Genomic DNA, 19,552 nt, shown 5'->3' on the forward strand with positions numbered 1-19,552 from the left:
GTTGTCCTCACTCACCGTAAAACCTGAAATTTGTATTTTCTAGAATCAGACTACTGAAAAAATTATCATGTAACGCTTTTTACTGAAGTTGGTGCTCAATAGACAGGTGTCTTTAATGGAGCGAGCAAATGCTGTGTCCAATGGATGTATTGGTTTCCAGTTTCAAGATGATGCTGCTCTTCGCCTTGATTTCCCTTAGAATTTCCATATCCTTCATTGTAAAGTGATATTTATTAGGAATGTGCTTATGTCCTTATGACACCTGATTCTCCCTCAAAGCCCTGATAATATGTTGCCTATTGTAACCATTGTCTTATATTTTGTGCTTGTTGGCATTTATGCAGCTTTGAAGGCTGTGGAGAAATTGCGTTGTGCCATAATCTGTAATGGCATCGTCACAGGCACTCATTTATTTAGCATTCTCCCCACCTCCTATTTTATTTTACCATTAGCTCTTCCGTTCAGGGTGAAATTGCCATCCGTTCTGTGAAACTTTAAAGTGAGGAAGTGGAAGTTGCTCAATCAATTTATAGGTTATAGCAGGTGCTTGAAAGGGTGGGGTTATTCTGAAAGGAACAAACACACAGAGAGATCCCCCAGCACATTGCTATAGCCAGCAACAGATATTTAAAGTGAACCCACATTGATCTAAAAACAGTAAAGGACAAGCTGAAATACCGCTGTCCGGTGGCAAACCTGTGGTTTACAGTTATTGAAAGCTTAACACGTACAAGCAAGCAATTTGTTTCAGTTAGCGCTCCAAAGCAGTTGTGGTTTGAAACTCAAACATGGAGCATATTAAAAACTGGTGATTAGGGGAGAGAGTTCATATAAGGCATTCCGACTGCCTGCTAACATTTCAGAAAGACACTGCTTGGGTCTTTGGCAGGGAGTGTATTCCATGAAAGTTTTGATCAAAGTGTGACATAGTCTCTTAAATTTCGCCCAATGTAACGTTTTGATAGTCACTTTAGCTTTATGCCATAAGGTTGTCCATCCCTTTTGCGGGACATTTTTACATGTAAGGAGAGCCATAGTTTGTGACTGCAAACAGTCGCTCACAAATTCTGCTTCTGGCCTGGTTGTTTGAAAAAAGAAATGACTGTTGCTGAAACTAAGCTTTATTGATAGTGTACAGCCAACACCTTAAGTGCCATTCCTTTTGGTTTTACCTTGAAACACTAATAAAAACAAATTACTGACAAACCAAAAATAAACGCTCCTCTCTTCATTTCAGCAAGAGTATTGGCGTGTTGTTGAACAGAAAAGTTGTCACGTTGCTGTGCATTGTGGAAAGGTTGACACAAATACTCACGGTAGTGGATTCCCTGTGGGGAAAGCAGAACCCTTCTCAAGGTGAGTAGATTGTCATGTGACATCGTGCATCACACTGGGCATTACAAAGATTTACACTGCTATATATATATATATATATATATATATATATATAAACAATGTGTATGTGTTTTTAATTTTTTACAGGCATGGATGGAATCTCACAGTCCTTCCTAATAATTCAGGATCAATCCTGCGACACCTTGGTGCTGTGCCTGGTAAGTATTATACTGTAGTGTATTATTAGTTATGTTAAAACCAACGTTGTTTTAGGGTTCTTGTTGCAGTATAAACTGGACTCTTCTATCTGAGAGATCCTTTGTTGAGATGTTTTTCCATGATAATTAGGGAATATAACTGCAACTCTGCCCTATTGATTCCAGGTTTAGGTTGATATAAGCACTAATTTGTCATATACAGTTTCTATTGTTTTCTTAAGACGCATTTTTAGCTTCTAAGGTCCCTGGGACAAGGACCTCTTCCTTATATTTCTTATAAGTATGTCAGTTCACCTGTGTTTCTTTCCTGGTATTACATAATAATAATAATATTTTTTTTAAATTCCCCCATGCTGTTTTATAATGAGGCTACTCACTTGCTTTGAGGGCAGGAATATTATTTGGGGGGGTCAGTGGAACTCTTTCCCATTCTATACTGAGATCACGTGATTCTCAGATCCGAATGGGGATTCTCCATACTTGCCTACTTTGGGCACGTTTTTTCTGGGAGAGGGGCATGACGGGAGGAGGTGTGTGCTGTGGGGCGGGACCAAAATGGTGTGTATGGCCCCGCCCCACAGCAGAAATGACGTTTTGTCGCCGGGGCCTAAATGACGCGATTCACCGCGAATCAAGTCATTTTGGGACGCCAATAGCGGGAGATTTGCCAGCTCTCCTGGGAGTCAATGAGAGTGCCCTGAATTGCGGGAGTCTCCTGGACATTCCGGGAGAGTTGGCAAGTATGGGATTCTCATTGTTAGTAGCAAGCACGACATGATTATTCAATAGGCAGACTAGGCTGCAGCCTAGGGCACAAGGCTATTGGGGAGTGCAAAATTGTGACGGTGAGAAGTATAAACTGAAATTCAGTTTAAAATATATGCTAAATATCATCTTTTATATAGCACCACTAATTTATATAGCACCACTAATTCCGCAGCACTGTACAGAGATATCAGGCCATATGTGCAAGATTTACATTTACAATCTGTGCTTGCGTCATCTGGATGGCTGTGCAGATTGGGTGCAAGAGAAGCAATGAAAACACAATTTAGTACGAGCACATAAGTTTCCAATGCCAGACAGTCTTATATTTCTTAGATGTTTATGCCTCCCCTCTCCACAATATCCAGTAGTGTGCTGATGGGTGGAATCACGAGAATGAAGCCTTATTTATATTATTATAAACTTGTTGCAAATTTGTTTTATATTTTTATAAAAACAAACAGGCCTTAGCTTGTATTATATGTATTAATCCCTGCATATTTATGAAACGCCATCTAAAGTAAACCATCAAAGGCAGAATTTATATACTGTACGACTGAAAAAAGGGAACTGGGGGCATGATTGCCTATGCTGACGCTTAAAACGCTGCTATTCCCCACTGTCAACGTGTGTAAGTGGTAGTAAAAGCAGCATCATGTTAGGTTCTAAAGCAGACTTTGGTTCTATCCTTTCAGTGTTGTGTGAAGGCTAGTAGAACACACTATACAGTGCAGATGTATACAGCATCTGTGCGCATTAATACGACTATACTGCTAAATGAAGTGTCAAGGTCTTTAGCTGTGCTAAATTCTCATGTTAGAGTGTCCTCTTTACACTCCGCTCCTTACATCCACGATGTAATCTACTATTCCTCGTTTATCCTTTTATTTTAGATACCTTAATTATGGCCCATATTTACACAATGTTTTACATAATTCATCTGAACGCACCATCAATTTTTTTCAGGAGTAACAATTCCTTGGCTTAATATTGGCATGGTCTTTTCTACCTCATGCTGGTCTCGAGACCAAAATCACCTTCCCTACATTGACTACTTACACACTGGTGCTGATTGCATTTGGTAAGTCTTACCTCCTCTGCTTACAGCCTGTACACTGTATAATGTCTTTCATTTTCAGTTTGTCTTCTGGTGCGTGATACTGGTTTTGGTGTCTGTCTCGCTGTTTTCCATTTGTCCCATTAGTCTACAATATGTAATACTAAAGTAAACAGTTTCTATACAGAACATTAAGCTTCCGATGCAAACACATTCAAAATTAATGGAGGACTCCAGACAGGGAAAGGTTTGCACAGGAAACTAGTCTGCCATTTTTTCTTTCTTGGTAACTATCTATTGTTTACACTGGCATCTGTGCTGTTCCTTGGCAACCAGCCTATGTGCAGCATACAGTAACACATCTAATCGGCTCATGCTTCCTGGAGTTCTAGCATAAGACATAACGTTGACCATTGAAAGGTCCCTGGATATGTACACATTGCATACACAATACAAGGGATTATGAGCATGTCATGTGTTGAACAGATTAAATAGGACTTTGCTGAATAGAATTTAGCTATTTTTAGCACTATTGGAAAAAATAAAGTTAAACCAAATACAGCTCTCCAGATGGTGCAGTAGCAGAGAAAGGAAATACATCTTAAGCAAATAACAGCAGTTCCCCATGCAGTGATGCCCTACAACTCATGGGGCTAGATTTACTAAACTGCGGGTTTGAAAAAGTGGAGATGTTGCCTATAGCAACCAATCAGATTCTAGCTATCATTTTGTAGAATGTACTAAACAAATGTCAGAGAGAATCTGATTGGTTGCTATAGGCAACATCTCCACTTTTTCACACCCGCCGTTTAGTAAATCTAGCCCATAGTGTTTCCTGGTGGTACCTTGAGGAGGACAGCAGTGTTTATATGGACCTACACAATTTTAACGTTGAAAGTGGCGCATTGAATAATATTCCTGATGTGCTTTATTAACATCCACCCTACATTTAGTTGGGATCTGAGACACTCTATTGTACATTGTATTATTATAATAGAGAAATGATGTAAGGTGTAACGCTTGGTTATATGGTAGTCATCGTTCTGTTTTGTCCGACATTCAGATAATACCTGTAGCAATAGACTGTACATTTAGCATAGGGATGAATTATCTATAAGGTTATTTCAGTCACACATTAACTTTGGGCTCAACGGAGATGGTACAAGAAAGTATGCAGCAGCCCTAAAGCACCCGTCTCTTTTCCTGATTGTAACGATGTCATACTGCACTTCTATTCAGTGCAGAGTCTCTTAGAAAATTACTTTATGGACTTGCTGTATAATGTAAAGTGCCCTTGGGTTGGAGATATTACGTTCTGTGTCTTTATTGCCATGCATTTCTGAACTGGTTAATGTTGTGTTGCAGGTATTGCATTCCTGCTGAGGAAGAAGGCAAACTTGACAAAGTGGTACATACTCTGCTTCAAGCCAATGGTACTCCTGGTCTGCAAATGCTTGAAAGTAACGTCATGGTAAGTCTGCTGTGCCACCCAGTGTGGTGAGGCTCAGAGCCTGCCGACGCAGGAGCATACAGTCATGAATAGGTCTATTTATGAGGCATATGTCAAGATTTCCAACAATTGGTGCCCATACTCTGGCTCATATTAGTACCAGTGATCTCACATGTACGGGGATATGGGGGCATATTTCTATTCAGCATTTTACTCTGTGTCTGAGTCTTATCTGTTTTGTTCCTGGAAGACTTTGTAACCTGACATTTTTTTAATTGTACAAAGCACATGCTGGCATAACATTTTATTTTATTAATAAGATAAAATCATATTGATATGAGGTGATCTATCTTTCAGTGTTTAAAGATATGAATATTCAAGTATGGGAGTATTTGTTATAAATAATAGCCCAGTTACACGTTCAGAGAAATGTGGAATGTGGCAGAATAGACTGACTAATGATGGGTATTAAGGACATATTTTCCAGACACGTTCACTTACAAAGTGATGATTTACATTAATCCTCAGGGATCTTATAGGTTGGCTTTAGTGCTATTGCCTTATTCACCATGAGGTCTAATTGTACCAGCATCCAGGAGTGGATTGGTAATATATAGTGATCCTGGAAAAAAGTATTCTGAAAGCGGTCTCATGCTGTAGGTGTGACCAAATTGTCAGTAGATGGGGTCAAATTAACAGGAGGTAAAGTGATATATGTGCCACCTGTACGGGTGCGCAGTAGGGCATCCCTCCTGACTGTCCCTGAAGTCAGAACAATCACAAAAGAAATAGGACAGTTGGCAGACAGTCTCTCTCCTACCTGTTCTTGCAGCTTTCCAATACTTACTCGTTGTATTAAGCTTAGTTACTGCTCGCCTTGATGCTGGAATGTTGGGGCCTAGTTAGGAAAAGCAATGGGTACTGTTCACCTTCTGGAAAGCTGAGCAACGAATGAACACTCTAGATCTCTCCCCCCGGCCCTAACCCGCCTCAATATTAAATCATTAGCATCCACACTAATGCTCCCCGACATTTATTACTCCAACACCACATTACATCAATAAATAGGGTGAAATATTATTAAAAAAGTGAATTATTCATTAGGTAACATAATATGTTACTTTCTGATGCTGTTAAATATGCTATAATGTTTTCTTCCACTGTCTGCTGCTCTGCAGTAATACACACACCTTGGAAATATAGTTACATCACCCATATTGTTGCATTTATTTACAAGCACATATAAGGCAATATTATAGGGTTATAATTTGGACTTGGCATGGTGCATATGGGAAAATAGTGCTTTGCTACCTTTACAATGTATTATTACTTATTAACGTGACAATATCTTCCAAATTGTAAATGATTAATGCAATTTGCATAAAGTGTACATTTTATAGTTGGAATTTCCGTGGATGACAGTGCTGCTTCCTGCAGCATCGGGCTTGGTTAGACTATTATAATTTAAGTTGGTATATGGTTTTTGTTTATCTGCTGCAATATTTTGAGTTGTCGCTTACCTATACCATGTACTTTATTGTGGAAGGTAATCAAGAAAATGTGAACTAAATAGATAGAACAGATTCTGTTTCACCTGATTAAACATTTTAAGGCCATTAAAAAAAGTTTTTGGGTGGAATATCAAAAGTTATATCCTATAACCCCCCCCCTTCCCCGAGGCTGGCACATGCCCAGAGATACTCTCCTTGCTCCCACTAGCAGCATCTTATCAGTGGTCATGCTGCCTGTACGATTAAAAGACCAGGGTGGCAGAGGTGAGGCAAGTCCCCAGCTGAGCTCTGCTCGCTCCAATTGAGCCCTTTTAATTTCAATCAGACCGCGTGTTTGCCATTGAAAACACCCTGGCAGTGGCAGAGAGGAGAGGAGTACTGGAAGTGCCACAGACATTGGGAGACCCACTGGACCCCAAGTAAATAATAGTCATGGATCATGTTTTTACCCTTTTATGCTTTGATATTCCACCCAAAACTGCGTTTTCGGTTTTGAGTGGTTATCTTTTAAATGCAAACTATACATTGGTGTATTTGTAGTGCTGATATGTCATATATATTATGTGGATTCAACCAATGCAATCTGTATCCTATTCATGCAGTGAAATGCTTGTGTTAGTTTGATTCCTTGAATCGTTCACAACAGATGTTGCATTTCTCATCCTTATCACGATATAACATTGCATGTTGGCTGATCAGCTAGCCCTTAAATGCTTTTAGTTTCATATATAACGTTGTTGTTTTTTCCCCTGACATTGTTTCTGTAGTCTAAACAAAATGTCAGTCATGGCTGAATGTCAGAGGAGATGTGACTGTGTTTGTCTATAGTCTAGAAGTGCTCTCTGTACTGATTGTTGTGTTGGATAATCTAACATGTGTCTCCCTGCAGATCTCCCCAGAGGTGCTGTGCAAAGAGGGGATCAAGGTGCACCGTACTGTACAACAGAGCGGCCAATTTGTCGTCTGCTTCCCAGGATCCTTTGTGTCAAAAGTGTGCTGTGGTTACAGTGTTTCTGAAACTGTACACTTTGCTACCACCCAGTGGACAAGCATGGGCTTCAAAACTGCCAAGGTACATAAGGATGTTGGTATTGCCTGTTCAGTCTCTGCATAGACAGATCTTATATCTCATCCATTATATAGTTGGTGCATAGTCATTTTTCTTTGTGAACTAGGTTTTGTCCCTTTAGTTGAGAATATAATGTGTGTAATAAAACACAATGCTTATGTTTTTAATTTATTTATTTTAAATGTATTCTTATTTGGGGTTTTTTTCAGTCTAATTAAGAAATTGGGTATTAAAAGAATAATTAAATAGTCTATACAGTAGTGTATATTAGGTAATATGCATTGCATTCCTAATTTGAATGCAAGCTTGCAGGTAACAGAAATATCAGTAATATAAGTAATAAATGTAAGTAGTCATATGAACTTCCGCCTTGTGATGTCTCCTTAAATAGGACAAAAAATGTCAAACAATGATTTTCCTCTACAGGATTGAGGGAGCGAAGTGACATGACTTCTCAATTATAAAACTGTATCAATATGGCCCCGTTTATTATTTTAAAAAAAACATCTAATAAGTCCTCCTTAATATTTAATTATCTATAAAATAATATAAGCTCACTACTAATTTAATATCAATCCAGTGTTAATGAAAAAACATGTTTCTCAAAGTCCATGTGGCCACCGATAGTTCAGGATCATTCAGTGTGCCACAACTAACACGGCTAACCTTCACCTGAAGGAATCGCCACGTCATCATATCTGGGTTATGCCATAGTCTCTTGATTTATATATTTGTATAAAACTGAAGTAAACATCTCGCATTCTGTTACATGTCCTTTTACGTAATATATTTGTATTAAGATTCCCTCAATGTACAGTGCAACGCCTATTTAGGCCCTTTTTATATATAATAATACTGTCACTTAAAAGCCAACATGTGAGTTAATATAGTACAAATGATATGTATGGTTCTTAATCTTCCAGGCAGATGTGGAGAGCAATAGAACTCATGTATTGCACGCTAGATTTCTTATGTTCTGTGCTAGCAGATATGTAGCAGTGTAGGAAACAACTAAAATAAAAGCAGATATACAGCTTTCTAACACGTGTGCTTACCGGTAGTCACACAGTTTAATGCACACAGTGTTTTTGTTTTGTTTTTTAAATGTAATCATTTCTCAAACCTTCTATATTTATATATAAATGTCTCTTTAATCAGGAAATGAAACGTCGACACATAGCAAAGCCGTTCTCTATGGAGAAATTACTGTATCAGATTGCAACAGCTGAGGCTAAAAAGGAGAACAGTCCAACTCTCAGTATCATTTCTTCTCTGCTCGGAGAGCTCAGGTAATAGAAAAGAGGCCTAGGGCTAGATTTACTAAGCTGCGGGTTTGAAAAAGTGGGGATGTTGCCTATAGCAACCAATCAGATTCTAGCTGTCATTTTGTAGAAGGTACTAAATAAATGAAAGCTAGAATCTGATTGGTTGCTATAGGCAACATCCCCACTTTTTCAAACCCGCAGCTTAGTAAATCTAGCCCTTAATATATGTGTTCACTGTGAATCTCCACCGGTTTTACAATTGTTTGCTATGAACTAGTTCACTTAAAGGAAAATCCCACACAACTTTAAATGTAGTTTTGGGTGGAGTTTGACTTACCTGTGGCACTGCTATCCTATGGTTCAGTAGCTCCTTCCAAAGGCTCTACTGAGCCAACGTTGATCAGCTCTCTTTGCCCTACCATGGACCTTAGTGATGACGCCGCCTCCTGCCTGTGACATTTCCTCATGAATAGTGGAGCACTCTGGATCACAAGATTGCTGCACCACAGATAAGATGAACTTTGCCTTTTATATTACCTTGGTGATCTCCGCCCAAAATTACATTTACGGTTTTGGGGGAGCGCTTCTTTGTTGGTACTTCATTGTTTTCTAACTTCCTTTAGTTCCTCTGAAAGTTAGTACACAATGCCTTCCCTGTGTGAGTCAGAAGCTTTTTACATTTCATTTTATAAAAGACTTACATGCAGAGTTCGAAAAGTGTTTGTGTTTCGTATTAGAGATGCTTGAAAATGTTTCAAGGTAGTCGAACCAGTTGTCGTCAAGGTCGAAAATTTTGCGAAAAAGTCTCAGAGCTTTAGAGTGACTTAAAAAAAAAATCAGGCTAAATTTGAGCAAGGCTAACAGGTTTGAACATGTTCAAGCTTGTATGCCTATATTGTATTTTTTTTACTATATACTAGTAGTTTTATTATTGTTTTTTGGATTTTTTTCCATACAAATGATGACATTGAACACAGTAGTGTTCGCTGTTCAGACTTAAAAAACCAAACAAACCAAGACAATTTAAAGTCTTCGCTGCGAGCGTGAACTTTGAATCTAGTTATAAATACATTCCACGGTGATTGAACCAAAAACGGATTTAGATTTTTTTTTTTTTTACCTGCCCGTTTCGATGAAATTTCGAATCGGTACAAAAACTTCGAGCATCTCTAGTTAGTATTATATTTATGTTGATTATAATAAACATCGGTTTCTCGCTATTTATAGAACGGGTATGTATACATTATAATATTCTGGCTCATCTGAGATCCTGCAGAGTTTATAACCATCACATAAGGATGGGAGGAAAGGATTGGTTTATCCTCATGAGCCTGTCTGTTAGTCGATAGAGAATGATAACCACCGTTTGGTGAGTGAGATTCTGTTTTTCTGAGCGCAGGCATGGCCTCAGGTGAATGATGCCTTTTATCGCTCTTGTTTTATTTTTCATGTTGGAATGTGGATATAATTATTTTTTTTATATGCCAAGTAGATGTTTCGGCACATTCAAGGCAGCAATAAGTGAATTCTGTCCTTTTCATGCCATTGCTATGCCTAATATTTTTATGACAAGTTTCTCATGTTATGCTGTTTTTTGTCTACTATGTAGCGTCTTTGTTTCCAAGAGATGACTGATGATCATTATTCGTAACTATATATGTATAACTTTATACTGTGGAACTGTCCAAGAGCCAATCTTGTATTGTCATTGAAAATCTAATTTAACCTGAGCATTTTAGAAATGCAATCAAATGGTATATGAAATAATGTTTATAAACTGTGTGCAATGCAGTTTGCTAATGAATTTCTTTGTAGGTGAAGCAGAATTTGCTTTCACTGTCACTTCACCCTCATTACAAAGCGGTAGAAGAGCTCACTGTAATCGGGGTAGAGTGATGAGCACCGCAGTTTCTGACTTACTGTTTTGTTGGGCAGGGATACAGAGTTGAGGCAGCGGAAGGAGCTCTTTGAGGCAGGACTCCACTCATCTGCGCGCTACGGGAGTCACGACACCAGCAACTCCACGTTGGACGGAAAGAAAAAGCCTAGAAAATGGTTGCAGTTTGAGACTTCGGAGAGAAGATGTCAGATTTGCCAGCACCTGTGTTACCTTTCCATGGTGAGCAAATGTAGTTGAACTGTGTTAGTGCTTATTTTGTTCTTCTCGATTTTCTTCTGTATAGAAAACATGCAATAATTATATGCAGATTAGTTCTAAAATAAACTAAACCAATGTTCTTACTGCACAAGACAAGTCGGCTGTGAAGCAAGCATGAAATATCTGAGGCGAAATGCAAACTGGTCGATTTATGTTATGGTTTTTCATGGCGAACCATCTTACATATATTATCTCAAGGGTGACGCTTTTTAAATTAAATATGATTATTTAACAGACCACATCAGTCTACATTATTGGTGAACTGCAGCTGGTTCTAGCTTTTGGGGCTAATGCAATGAAGTAAGTATCACAAATGTAAAAGAATCTTTTTTTTTTTTTTTTGTTGTTGCTATTGATCTATCCAGCGCATAATTCCTGCTTTGAGAAATATCTGTTTTGTAGTTCTTGGTCCAGAAAAGCTGAGAGTGAAGAACTGATGAACGTCTGCATAAAATAAAATACCTTTTGGTGATTTTTACATGTAGCAATAGCTGTCTTTTACATAGAACTTTAAAATAAGCGCTTCCAATCTACAATTTATAGTTTTATTCACCTCCACACTTCTGATGGATGTTTATTCCAATTAGATGCAGAATGTGGTTTAGTACTGTCTGCACTGTTGTTTTGGTGTAGTCTGAGGTGCTGACTATGTGGAGTAAGGGGATTCCAGGTCCTTTTTAGTTAGATAGTAGTTTGGGGGAACCGTGGCTCAAAGATGAGGCTGTGTGTTTACGGATCTGTATAGAAAGCTAGAAGAGGGGGTGTTAAGGGTTTGATGTCTTATATGGTGCAAACCTCCTTGGTTTGTTGTTTGTGGTCAATGGGTTCAGTGTGCCCATATTAGTGTGGAGTGTTGTGGGTGTTTCTTTGCACTCATGCCTTTACTCCATCATATTACTTTTACCTATCTACAACCTCATACCTTAATCACTCTTTTTGCTAATCCTGGAAGTTAATTTATCCAGCTCTATCGGAAGGTACTTAATTATTCTTACTATACATCTGCACTTGTGGAGGTTCATTCTGTGGAGACAGAGACGGACATATCAGATTTGGAATTAATCGTGTTCCAACAGTAATTGTATGCATCAGTGTTTTGCTAACATCTTGGAGATAGTATCACAAGCCGTTCAGGACGGATATCATATGCTGTCAAGTATAGTTTGGAGTTGTCTGATATCATTCAATTTATTTTTAGTGTGGCCACACTGTAACAAATTCCTTTTTATTGAATGATCATTCATGCTGCAAGCAGCATGTGCAGCATTGGTTCAGAACTATATTCATCTTGTATTTAATGCTTTATTTTTATCGAATTATTGAAGTTTACATAGCTGCGGCACATTTATATAGAATTTGTTTTTCATATTATCAATTTTGCTTGCACATTGTTTAGATAGTCAATATTTATGTTAACATACTGTCATCCTTCATTTGTTTATGGTTATTAATGTTGGATCTTTATATCCATATGAATATTATCTTTTTTTGATTGTTTATTGAATAAATAATTTTTACAAATAATTTTATAGAATCATACTGGGTGGTAAGTTGATCTAGTTTCCAGCGCTGTCATTTGCATTTTTGTCCTTAATCACTCTGCTGCCTTACTCTCTTCACTTATCCATTTCTCCTTATCCACTCCAAACTATTACTTCACTTGTTACTACCTCCATATACACTCCACTCTCACTTACTTTATCACAATCCCATATTACACGTTCGTTTTCACTTCCCCAATTCACACACGTCTCTTAGCAACCAGAGCCTCCTCTCTCCAAATCACTGTCCATTCTGTCCTCCTATCACACAGCCCCAACCTAGATGTCCATCTACTGTCTTACCTTGCTGCTGTTCCAAACGGACTTAAATTTGTTACTGTCATGTAAGCCGCTTAATTATATTATTCTTTAGAGCAATATGCACTGTCCTGAGCCTGTAATATGCAATAATATTTATGTCGTACTTTGCACAGTTACCTCAATCAGATTCTGTAGCTGTTGCAGTATTGGTTCAGTTGTATACTTGCTGCTCGCACCATATTCTTGTTTAATACTGTTTTTTTATCTTGTTTGCTTTTTAGGTGGTGCAGGAAAATGAGAATGTTGTATTCTGCCTGGAGTGTGCATTGCGTCACGTGGAGAAGCAGAAGTCATGTCGAGGGCTAAAGCTCATGTATCGATATGATGAGGTAAGCTGATGAATTGAACTATATTGCTAGTAACCTGTCATAGTGTCCAAATATGTATGCCAAAAACAGTATGAAATTTAGCAAGTTATGTTTGAATTACCAGTAAATACATGTATTTTTATGGTTCCAGAATAACATGTATTCTCTTGATTTCTACACTAGACATAATATACAAAGCTATATGGTCAGGGCTTATATTTTGTAGGCAATCTCTCATTAAGAAAGAAATATATTTTTTGGATTCGGTTTTCTATTTTGTTTTGATCTGTGACTTATTCTTCCTATGGTGAGTTTTGGCACCAATCTCTGAGTAAAGAATTCCAGGAGGAATACACAGAGGACAATACCATTAGTTTTATTAAACGGAATAGTCAGCAGTTTCATGCTGTTGGCCTCAAGATGGCGCAAGCCCCAAAGGTTTTCAGCGGAATTCTTTAACTAGCCTTAATGCAGCTGAGAGTGCTGCAATGTCTGTCATTATCAGGTCTTCTATTGTTACCAGTAACATTGTCAGACTTGTACAACTGTAGGAGTTGAAATGGAAAAAATTCACATACTGTTGTCTCTGTTATGTATGGCCTTAATGCAACTGCACTAATATATATCAACAGTATTCTGCAGCTGCTACAAAATAGGAGCCCTTACAATATGTCTAACACTAGGAAACCATGACATAAGTAACTTTATTGCTCTCTGACTTCATACACTCATTAGCCAAGCCCATGCATGTGTGTTTAAAATGGGTGGTACATAAATTATAAAAATAAATAAATCTCTGGGCTATTGTAGTCTATTGTATCCAGTATTGGGCTCTCCATACTCCGCTCATGCTGAACTCCTAAGTAACGTTTATCGAGATAACAAATATGTGTACTTTATTCATTTTGGTCTGGTTATATGATCCATTATACATTTCGGGGTTTATGTTTGGGGAGACATCATCAAGGCCTGGCCATCTCCATAATCACCCAGGGCCTATATATATATATATATATATGCAGGCCTGATCGCCCCAGGGAATTCAGTCTTGTGCTGAATGATAGTATGGCAGGGACACCCAGCAAAGTGTGTGTTCCTGCTGTAATGCCACTGGCCCTGGCTGGCTGGCAGAGCCTATTACTGATTTTGGGGGAATCCCACACTGCTTGCCCCCCAATTTTGCTAATATCAGCCTTTTTTGGGCGGTGTTGAAACAAATGCTTGATGATAGGACTTTCGTGACTTGCCCACCCGCCCACCCATTCTCTTCCTACCTTACCTTCCCATTTCCCAGAGGTGAGGTAGGAAAATTAGCTATGTATTTTATTAAAGCATGTGCTTATATGCAGAAGAATAAACTTAGCATTGCCTGCCAAACACCCAAGTAAAATGTATATTGTCACTGATGTATTCAAGTGCAGGCTGGTTTTACTATTTTAGTAAAACACATATAATAAGAAGAACATAATATTTCTTTTGCTTTATTTACAGGAACAAATAATTAGTCTTGTCAATCAGATCTGCGGGAAAGTGTCTGGTAAAAACTGCAACATCGAGAACTGTCTGGTTAAATCTACACCAAAAAGGGGACCAAGGAAGAGAGCCACGCTTGATGTGCCAACATCTAGACTTTCATCCATCAGTTTGTCCAAAAGTGCTTCACACTCATAACGAAGATGCCAACACTCTCATTTCTCTGAGCATATAAAAATTATATATAATTTTTATTTTGTAATTATACCATAGTTTGGAGTACTTGCTGTAGAATACAGGCTGTCTTTGCACTAGCTCTAAGAAGATTTTTTTTTTGTCTTCTGGTTTTTAGAGAAGTAACTTTGTTTTAGCATTAAACTGATTTTATTTTATTTGTTTTGTATGTAGACACTGCAGTCACAATTTCAACACTGCAGTCTAGTCACTGTTTTATGATAATCTAAGGGGGCAGTCTGTGTTTTTAATTTAATTTTTTTTTCTGCAGCCCCCATAGACTGAATTAAAATGCCTTCCTTGACAACTGTGTGTGAAAAAGGCTTTTAAAACATTTTTGATAGGTTTGAGGCGTGTTTTTCTTTGTATTTCTTTATCCAGTCAAGGGAGCAGTTTTTTTCTAGCGAAGAAAAATTGAAACTTGAACAAACCTGCTTTTTCTTGGGGATGTCTCATTCTGTCGTGTGCAAGATGAGTTTTGTATTTTTTTTCTATTTTTTTTTTAAAATTGGGAATTGAAATATAGTAACTTTAACGAATAAACTGAAAACAGAAAAACAAAACAAAAAAACGGAGGATGGTTTGGCAGCTGATGATGAACTTTTTCACACAAAACCAGAGGCAAAATGCTGAGATTTGGAAATGGTTCTCTGTTACCAGCACATTTCTATGCATCTGTTGTTAAAGGAGAAGAGGAAAATGAACTCAAGCAATGCCTGCCTGGCAGACATCACGTGGAGGGGTGGGCGGGTTGGGGATTATAAACTGTGCCTGATTTCATAAGGAATCCATTCTGTTATTTTGGTGCTGTTGGCTACTTTATCAAAAAAAAAGAAAGAAAGAAATGTTAAAAAAAAACAAAAAACTTCAATAGCATCCTTTGGAAAAGAAAAGGAAAATTAATTTAAAGTATATATATATATATGTATGTGTATATAATATATATATATATATATATATATATATATATATATATATATATATATATATATATATATATATATATATATATATATATATATATATATATAATTTGAAGCCAGAAGTGCTTCTATGTCATAGATGTGCAATCTCTCTAACATTCCATTTCATTCCACTGCTGTCTCAACACATCACACAATCAGCATTAATATATATGTATCTTGTTTTATGTTGAGCCCCCTCTCTCTGTTGTAGATTCTTGCTATGTATTACTTTGCCCATTTTCTGCGACAGAGACGAATTGCTTCAGTGATTATCTTCTAGAGCCACTAGGGTCTGATTTTTTTTTTTTTTCCTCTTTTTATTACATTTTATTTTTTGTCGTAAATGTGAAAAATGATGTTCCTCATTGTCTGTCTGTCTTTTTTTTTTTTCTTGTTAGCTCTGTGTTCCGCAAAAGAGAAAAAATACAAATCACAAACTTTTTTTGTACATATGCTTGTAAATTGTTTAAAATACTTGAGCCTTCTTTTGGGGATTGGGGTGGAAAGGGGACGGTGAGAAATAAAGATGAAGAAAAAGCCTTACATTTCAGTTTCTTCATCAGATGGTTTGGATGCTTACAGGGTTATTCTTGTAACATATATAAGTGCTGCTTACATCACTGAACAACTAAAAAAAGAAAAAATAATGGCGTAACTTTTAGCCCCTTTTTTTCTGGTTGGTTATATGTGTGGGACTAAAGGAGAAAAAAAAAGGGAAAATGTTTTCACAAAATTGTTCTTTATTTCATGGTTGAAAGAAATCAGAAAACCGTAGCTAGCCATATTGCACTGAGCTCACCAGTGGTAACTATTGGGAGAGTGTCCTTTAATACAATTTGTTGGTTGTCGTTGCAGAAGACTGAACTGTTTTTTGAATATTTAACAATAACATAAACAGAGTCAAGTGTTTTTCAAATGTGGTTGTCCAGTTTTATGACCTTGCTGTGTGCTTTTTCCCTCTTGACAGTAACCTTCTATGACTACGGCTTACAGGTTGACATTTTAATTTATTGGCACTGCTCTGCTCTCTTTCCTTGTGATGGAAAGACTCCATGTTGTTTATTGCCAGTTTTGTTTACTTTTCAGGTTTGTACAACAAGGTTTATTAATAAATAAGACAAACTTTTTGGATATGTGTTTTGTTTATTTTGAGCCGCCCACTGCTATATCACTTTATGGTTTGGTTGTTCTTTATGTGGGGTTACCAATTATGAAACATGATGATTAATACTTACAAGAAACTAGCCCGTTCTGGCGCCTATAGTTCCTACATACACCTTAGTGCACACACCCTGGACTTTAAATGTAAGCACCTCCAAAGCTGGTTGTACACTGGCTCATTAGTGTAGATACCTCCCACCTGTAGGAATTTCAATTGCAAGTGCTTTTTTGCAAAACCATGTTACTGACCATAGGACCCTGCTGCTCTGCTTATTGGGAAGTTCTACTTTAAACCATTAATATGATTTGATTTTGCTAGTATTAATCATGTTTTACATTTTATTTAATATAATGTGCATTCATTTATATTCAAAATAATAGAAAAACAAAATCACTGAGGTTGCAACATTTTTTCTTTCCACATTCAATATTCATGGGAAGGACCGTTATCATTATAACTACATTTTTCATTTACTTTATATCGTTCTTTTATAATTTCCGGTTTTGGAAAGACCACAACAAAAGACCTTGGGCCACCAGTAGAAAGACCAGGGGGTATATTTACTAAACTGCGGGTTTGGAAAAGTGGAGATGTTGCCTATAGCAACCAATCAGATTCTAGCTGTCATTTTGTAGAATGTATTAAATGACAGAATCTGATTGGTTGCTATAGGCAACATCTCCACTTTTCCAAACCCGCAGTTTAGTAAATCTAGCCCCAGATCTTGAATGGTCCTTCTCCCTACTTGCTCAGTGGATCGTGGATAATAGATTATGTACTAGGCATCATCATCATCATCATCATTTATTTGTAGGGTACCCCAAACTGCAGTGTTGGACAGGCAGGATTACAAACAAATTAAACATAACAAGTACATACAAGGTAGATAAAGGATGTTGATACATGGGAAGGGCTAAAGAAGTCCCTGCTCATGAGATCTTACAATGTAAAGGAATGGGGCAAAGCGGAGATAATAGAAGATAATGCGTGGAAGTGGCAGGTAGATGGTGTAGCCTCAGGTTAGGGAGTTCCATAAGTGGGGTGCAGTGCTGGAGAAGACTTGGACGTGAGAGAGGGAAGTGGTTATCAGAGACGAGAAGAGGTGTAGGCCAGAGACAGAATGAACAGGTCGAGCCAGGCTGTACCTTTATAATAAGATCAGAGATGTATGAAGACAAGACGCTGGTGAGGGCTTTGTAGGGAATGATGAGTTGTTTGAATTGAAGTTTGTAGGTAATGTATTCCAATGTAGGAGGTATTTATAGATAGGTGCTACTGATTAGCAGGATAGATTTTAGGAAAAAAAGTGTAAAGGAGAGGGCAGAAAGGAGGATGTTGTAGTAGTCAAGGCGGGGGATAATGAGAGAATGGACAAGGGTTTTGATTACGTCCTGAATGAGAAAGGGGTGTATTCTGGCAATGTTTGGAGGAGGAGGTGACTGGATGTGTGGAGTGAAGCAGAGGGGCGATGTCAATGATAACACCAAAGTTGTGGGCTTGTAGAACTGGAGACTGTGTAATGCTGTCAACTATGAGAGAGATGAGGGAGGGGTTTGTGACACTAGGATGAGGAAAGATGATGAGCTCTGTTTGGACATATTGAGTTTGCAGTAGCGTTGGGTCATCCAGGTGATGGTAGAGAGGCAATTGGACATTCCGGGACAAGACAGAGGAGGAGAAGTGCTTAGAGGAGAGCAGGTAGATTTGAGTTTCATCTACATGTAGGTGGTAGTGAAGGCTGAATGATCATGAGTTCACAGAGAGAAGAGATCTAGTGAGAGAAAAGCAGGGACAAAGAACAGAGCTTTGAGGCATCCTGACGGGAAGAGGGTGGAGTCAGATGTAGAGACACTGAATGAACCATCAGAGAGGTAGGAGGTGAACCAGGAGAGGACAGAACTGTGAAGGCCAAGGGAGTGAAGGGTGTCTTGGAGAGGTCATCTGTCAAAAGCTGCAGTGTGGTCAAGGAGTATGAGCAGAGAGAAGTGACCCTTTGACTTATCCAATAGTAGGTATTTGATCATTTAATAAGTGCAGTCTTGGGGCATTCTAGAGGACGAACGTCTGATTTCAGAGGGTCAGGAATAGAACGAGTAAAGAGAGAGTGGGTGAGGCAGTTGTTGACAAGCTGTTCAAATAGTTTGTAAGCAAAGAAGTGAGGTGTAGGGTCAAAATATACTTAAGTTACTTGAGAATAAGAGGTATGGATGTATGCTTGAAGGCAGACAAGAAAATGCCAGAGGAGTGTGAAGTCCTTGGAGTTACCAGACAAAGAGAATTAAGGGTGACTAGTTGAGTGAAAAAAAATGTGGGTGGGGTCATCTATCTGTCAAGTGATTTCTTGATGGAGTCAATATTTCCTGAAAGTAGGTGGTGAAGCGGTGAAGGAAGATGGGGCGGGTGGTGAGGTAATGTAGAGGATCAAGCAATTTGACGGTGGCAGAGATGACAGGGTGGAGATAGGGGATCTAAAGTAAGTTTGACTGGTGAGAGTCTGATGTAGTAAGGCAGCCTCTGTGCGTGATGGTCTCTATTGGTGCTCAGCAGAACAGGTGTACTTTTGCAGCTGGCGAGTCTGGAGTGCAGAGGGTTGGAGTTTTGATCACCCGAGACTTTGTAAGGTGGCTGGGGCGGCTGCTTCTAGGGCTGCAAAGAGATTGGGGTGATAGTACCTGCAGCATTAAGGCAGAGCAAGGTAGAAATGGGAGAGAGGAGGGGCA

The 19,552-nt window shown here is 38.3% G+C and overlaps 1 protein-coding gene across 2 annotated transcripts in view; it reads left to right on the forward strand.

The window, feature by feature from the left end:
* JARID2 (jumonji and AT-rich interaction domain containing 2) overlaps nucleotides 1–16,801 on the forward strand; it is a 144,240-nt gene extending 127,439 nt beyond the window's left edge. The window contains exons 10-18 of one of the 2 annotated variants that reach the window (XM_075213101.1): nucleotides 1,238–1,356; nucleotides 1,483–1,553; nucleotides 3,285–3,399; nucleotides 4,741–4,846; nucleotides 7,226–7,408; nucleotides 8,564–8,694; nucleotides 10,606–10,789; nucleotides 12,912–13,019; nucleotides 14,490–16,801. In XM_075213101.1, the coding sequence (XP_075069202.1) occupies nucleotides 1,238–1,356; nucleotides 1,483–1,553; nucleotides 3,285–3,399; nucleotides 4,741–4,846; nucleotides 7,226–7,408; nucleotides 8,564–8,694; nucleotides 10,606–10,789; nucleotides 12,912–13,019; nucleotides 14,490–14,669 (1,197 nt within the window). In that variant the 3' untranslated portion in view covers nucleotides 14,670–16,801. Of the gene's footprint in view, nucleotides 1–1,237; nucleotides 1,357–1,482; nucleotides 1,554–3,284; nucleotides 3,400–4,740; nucleotides 4,847–7,225; nucleotides 7,409–8,563; nucleotides 8,695–10,279; nucleotides 10,790–12,911; nucleotides 13,020–14,489 lie in introns of those variants that run through there. The other variant, XM_075213102.1, reaches the window with a different exon arrangement.
* The last annotated feature ends 2,751 nt before the right edge of the window (nucleotides 16,802–19,552 follow it).

This window comes from Mixophyes fleayi, chromosome 5 (assembly GCF_038048845.1).
Source record: "Mixophyes fleayi isolate aMixFle1 chromosome 5, aMixFle1.hap1, whole genome shotgun sequence".
NCBI lineage: Eukaryota > Metazoa > Chordata > Amphibia > Anura > Limnodynastidae > Mixophyes > Mixophyes fleayi.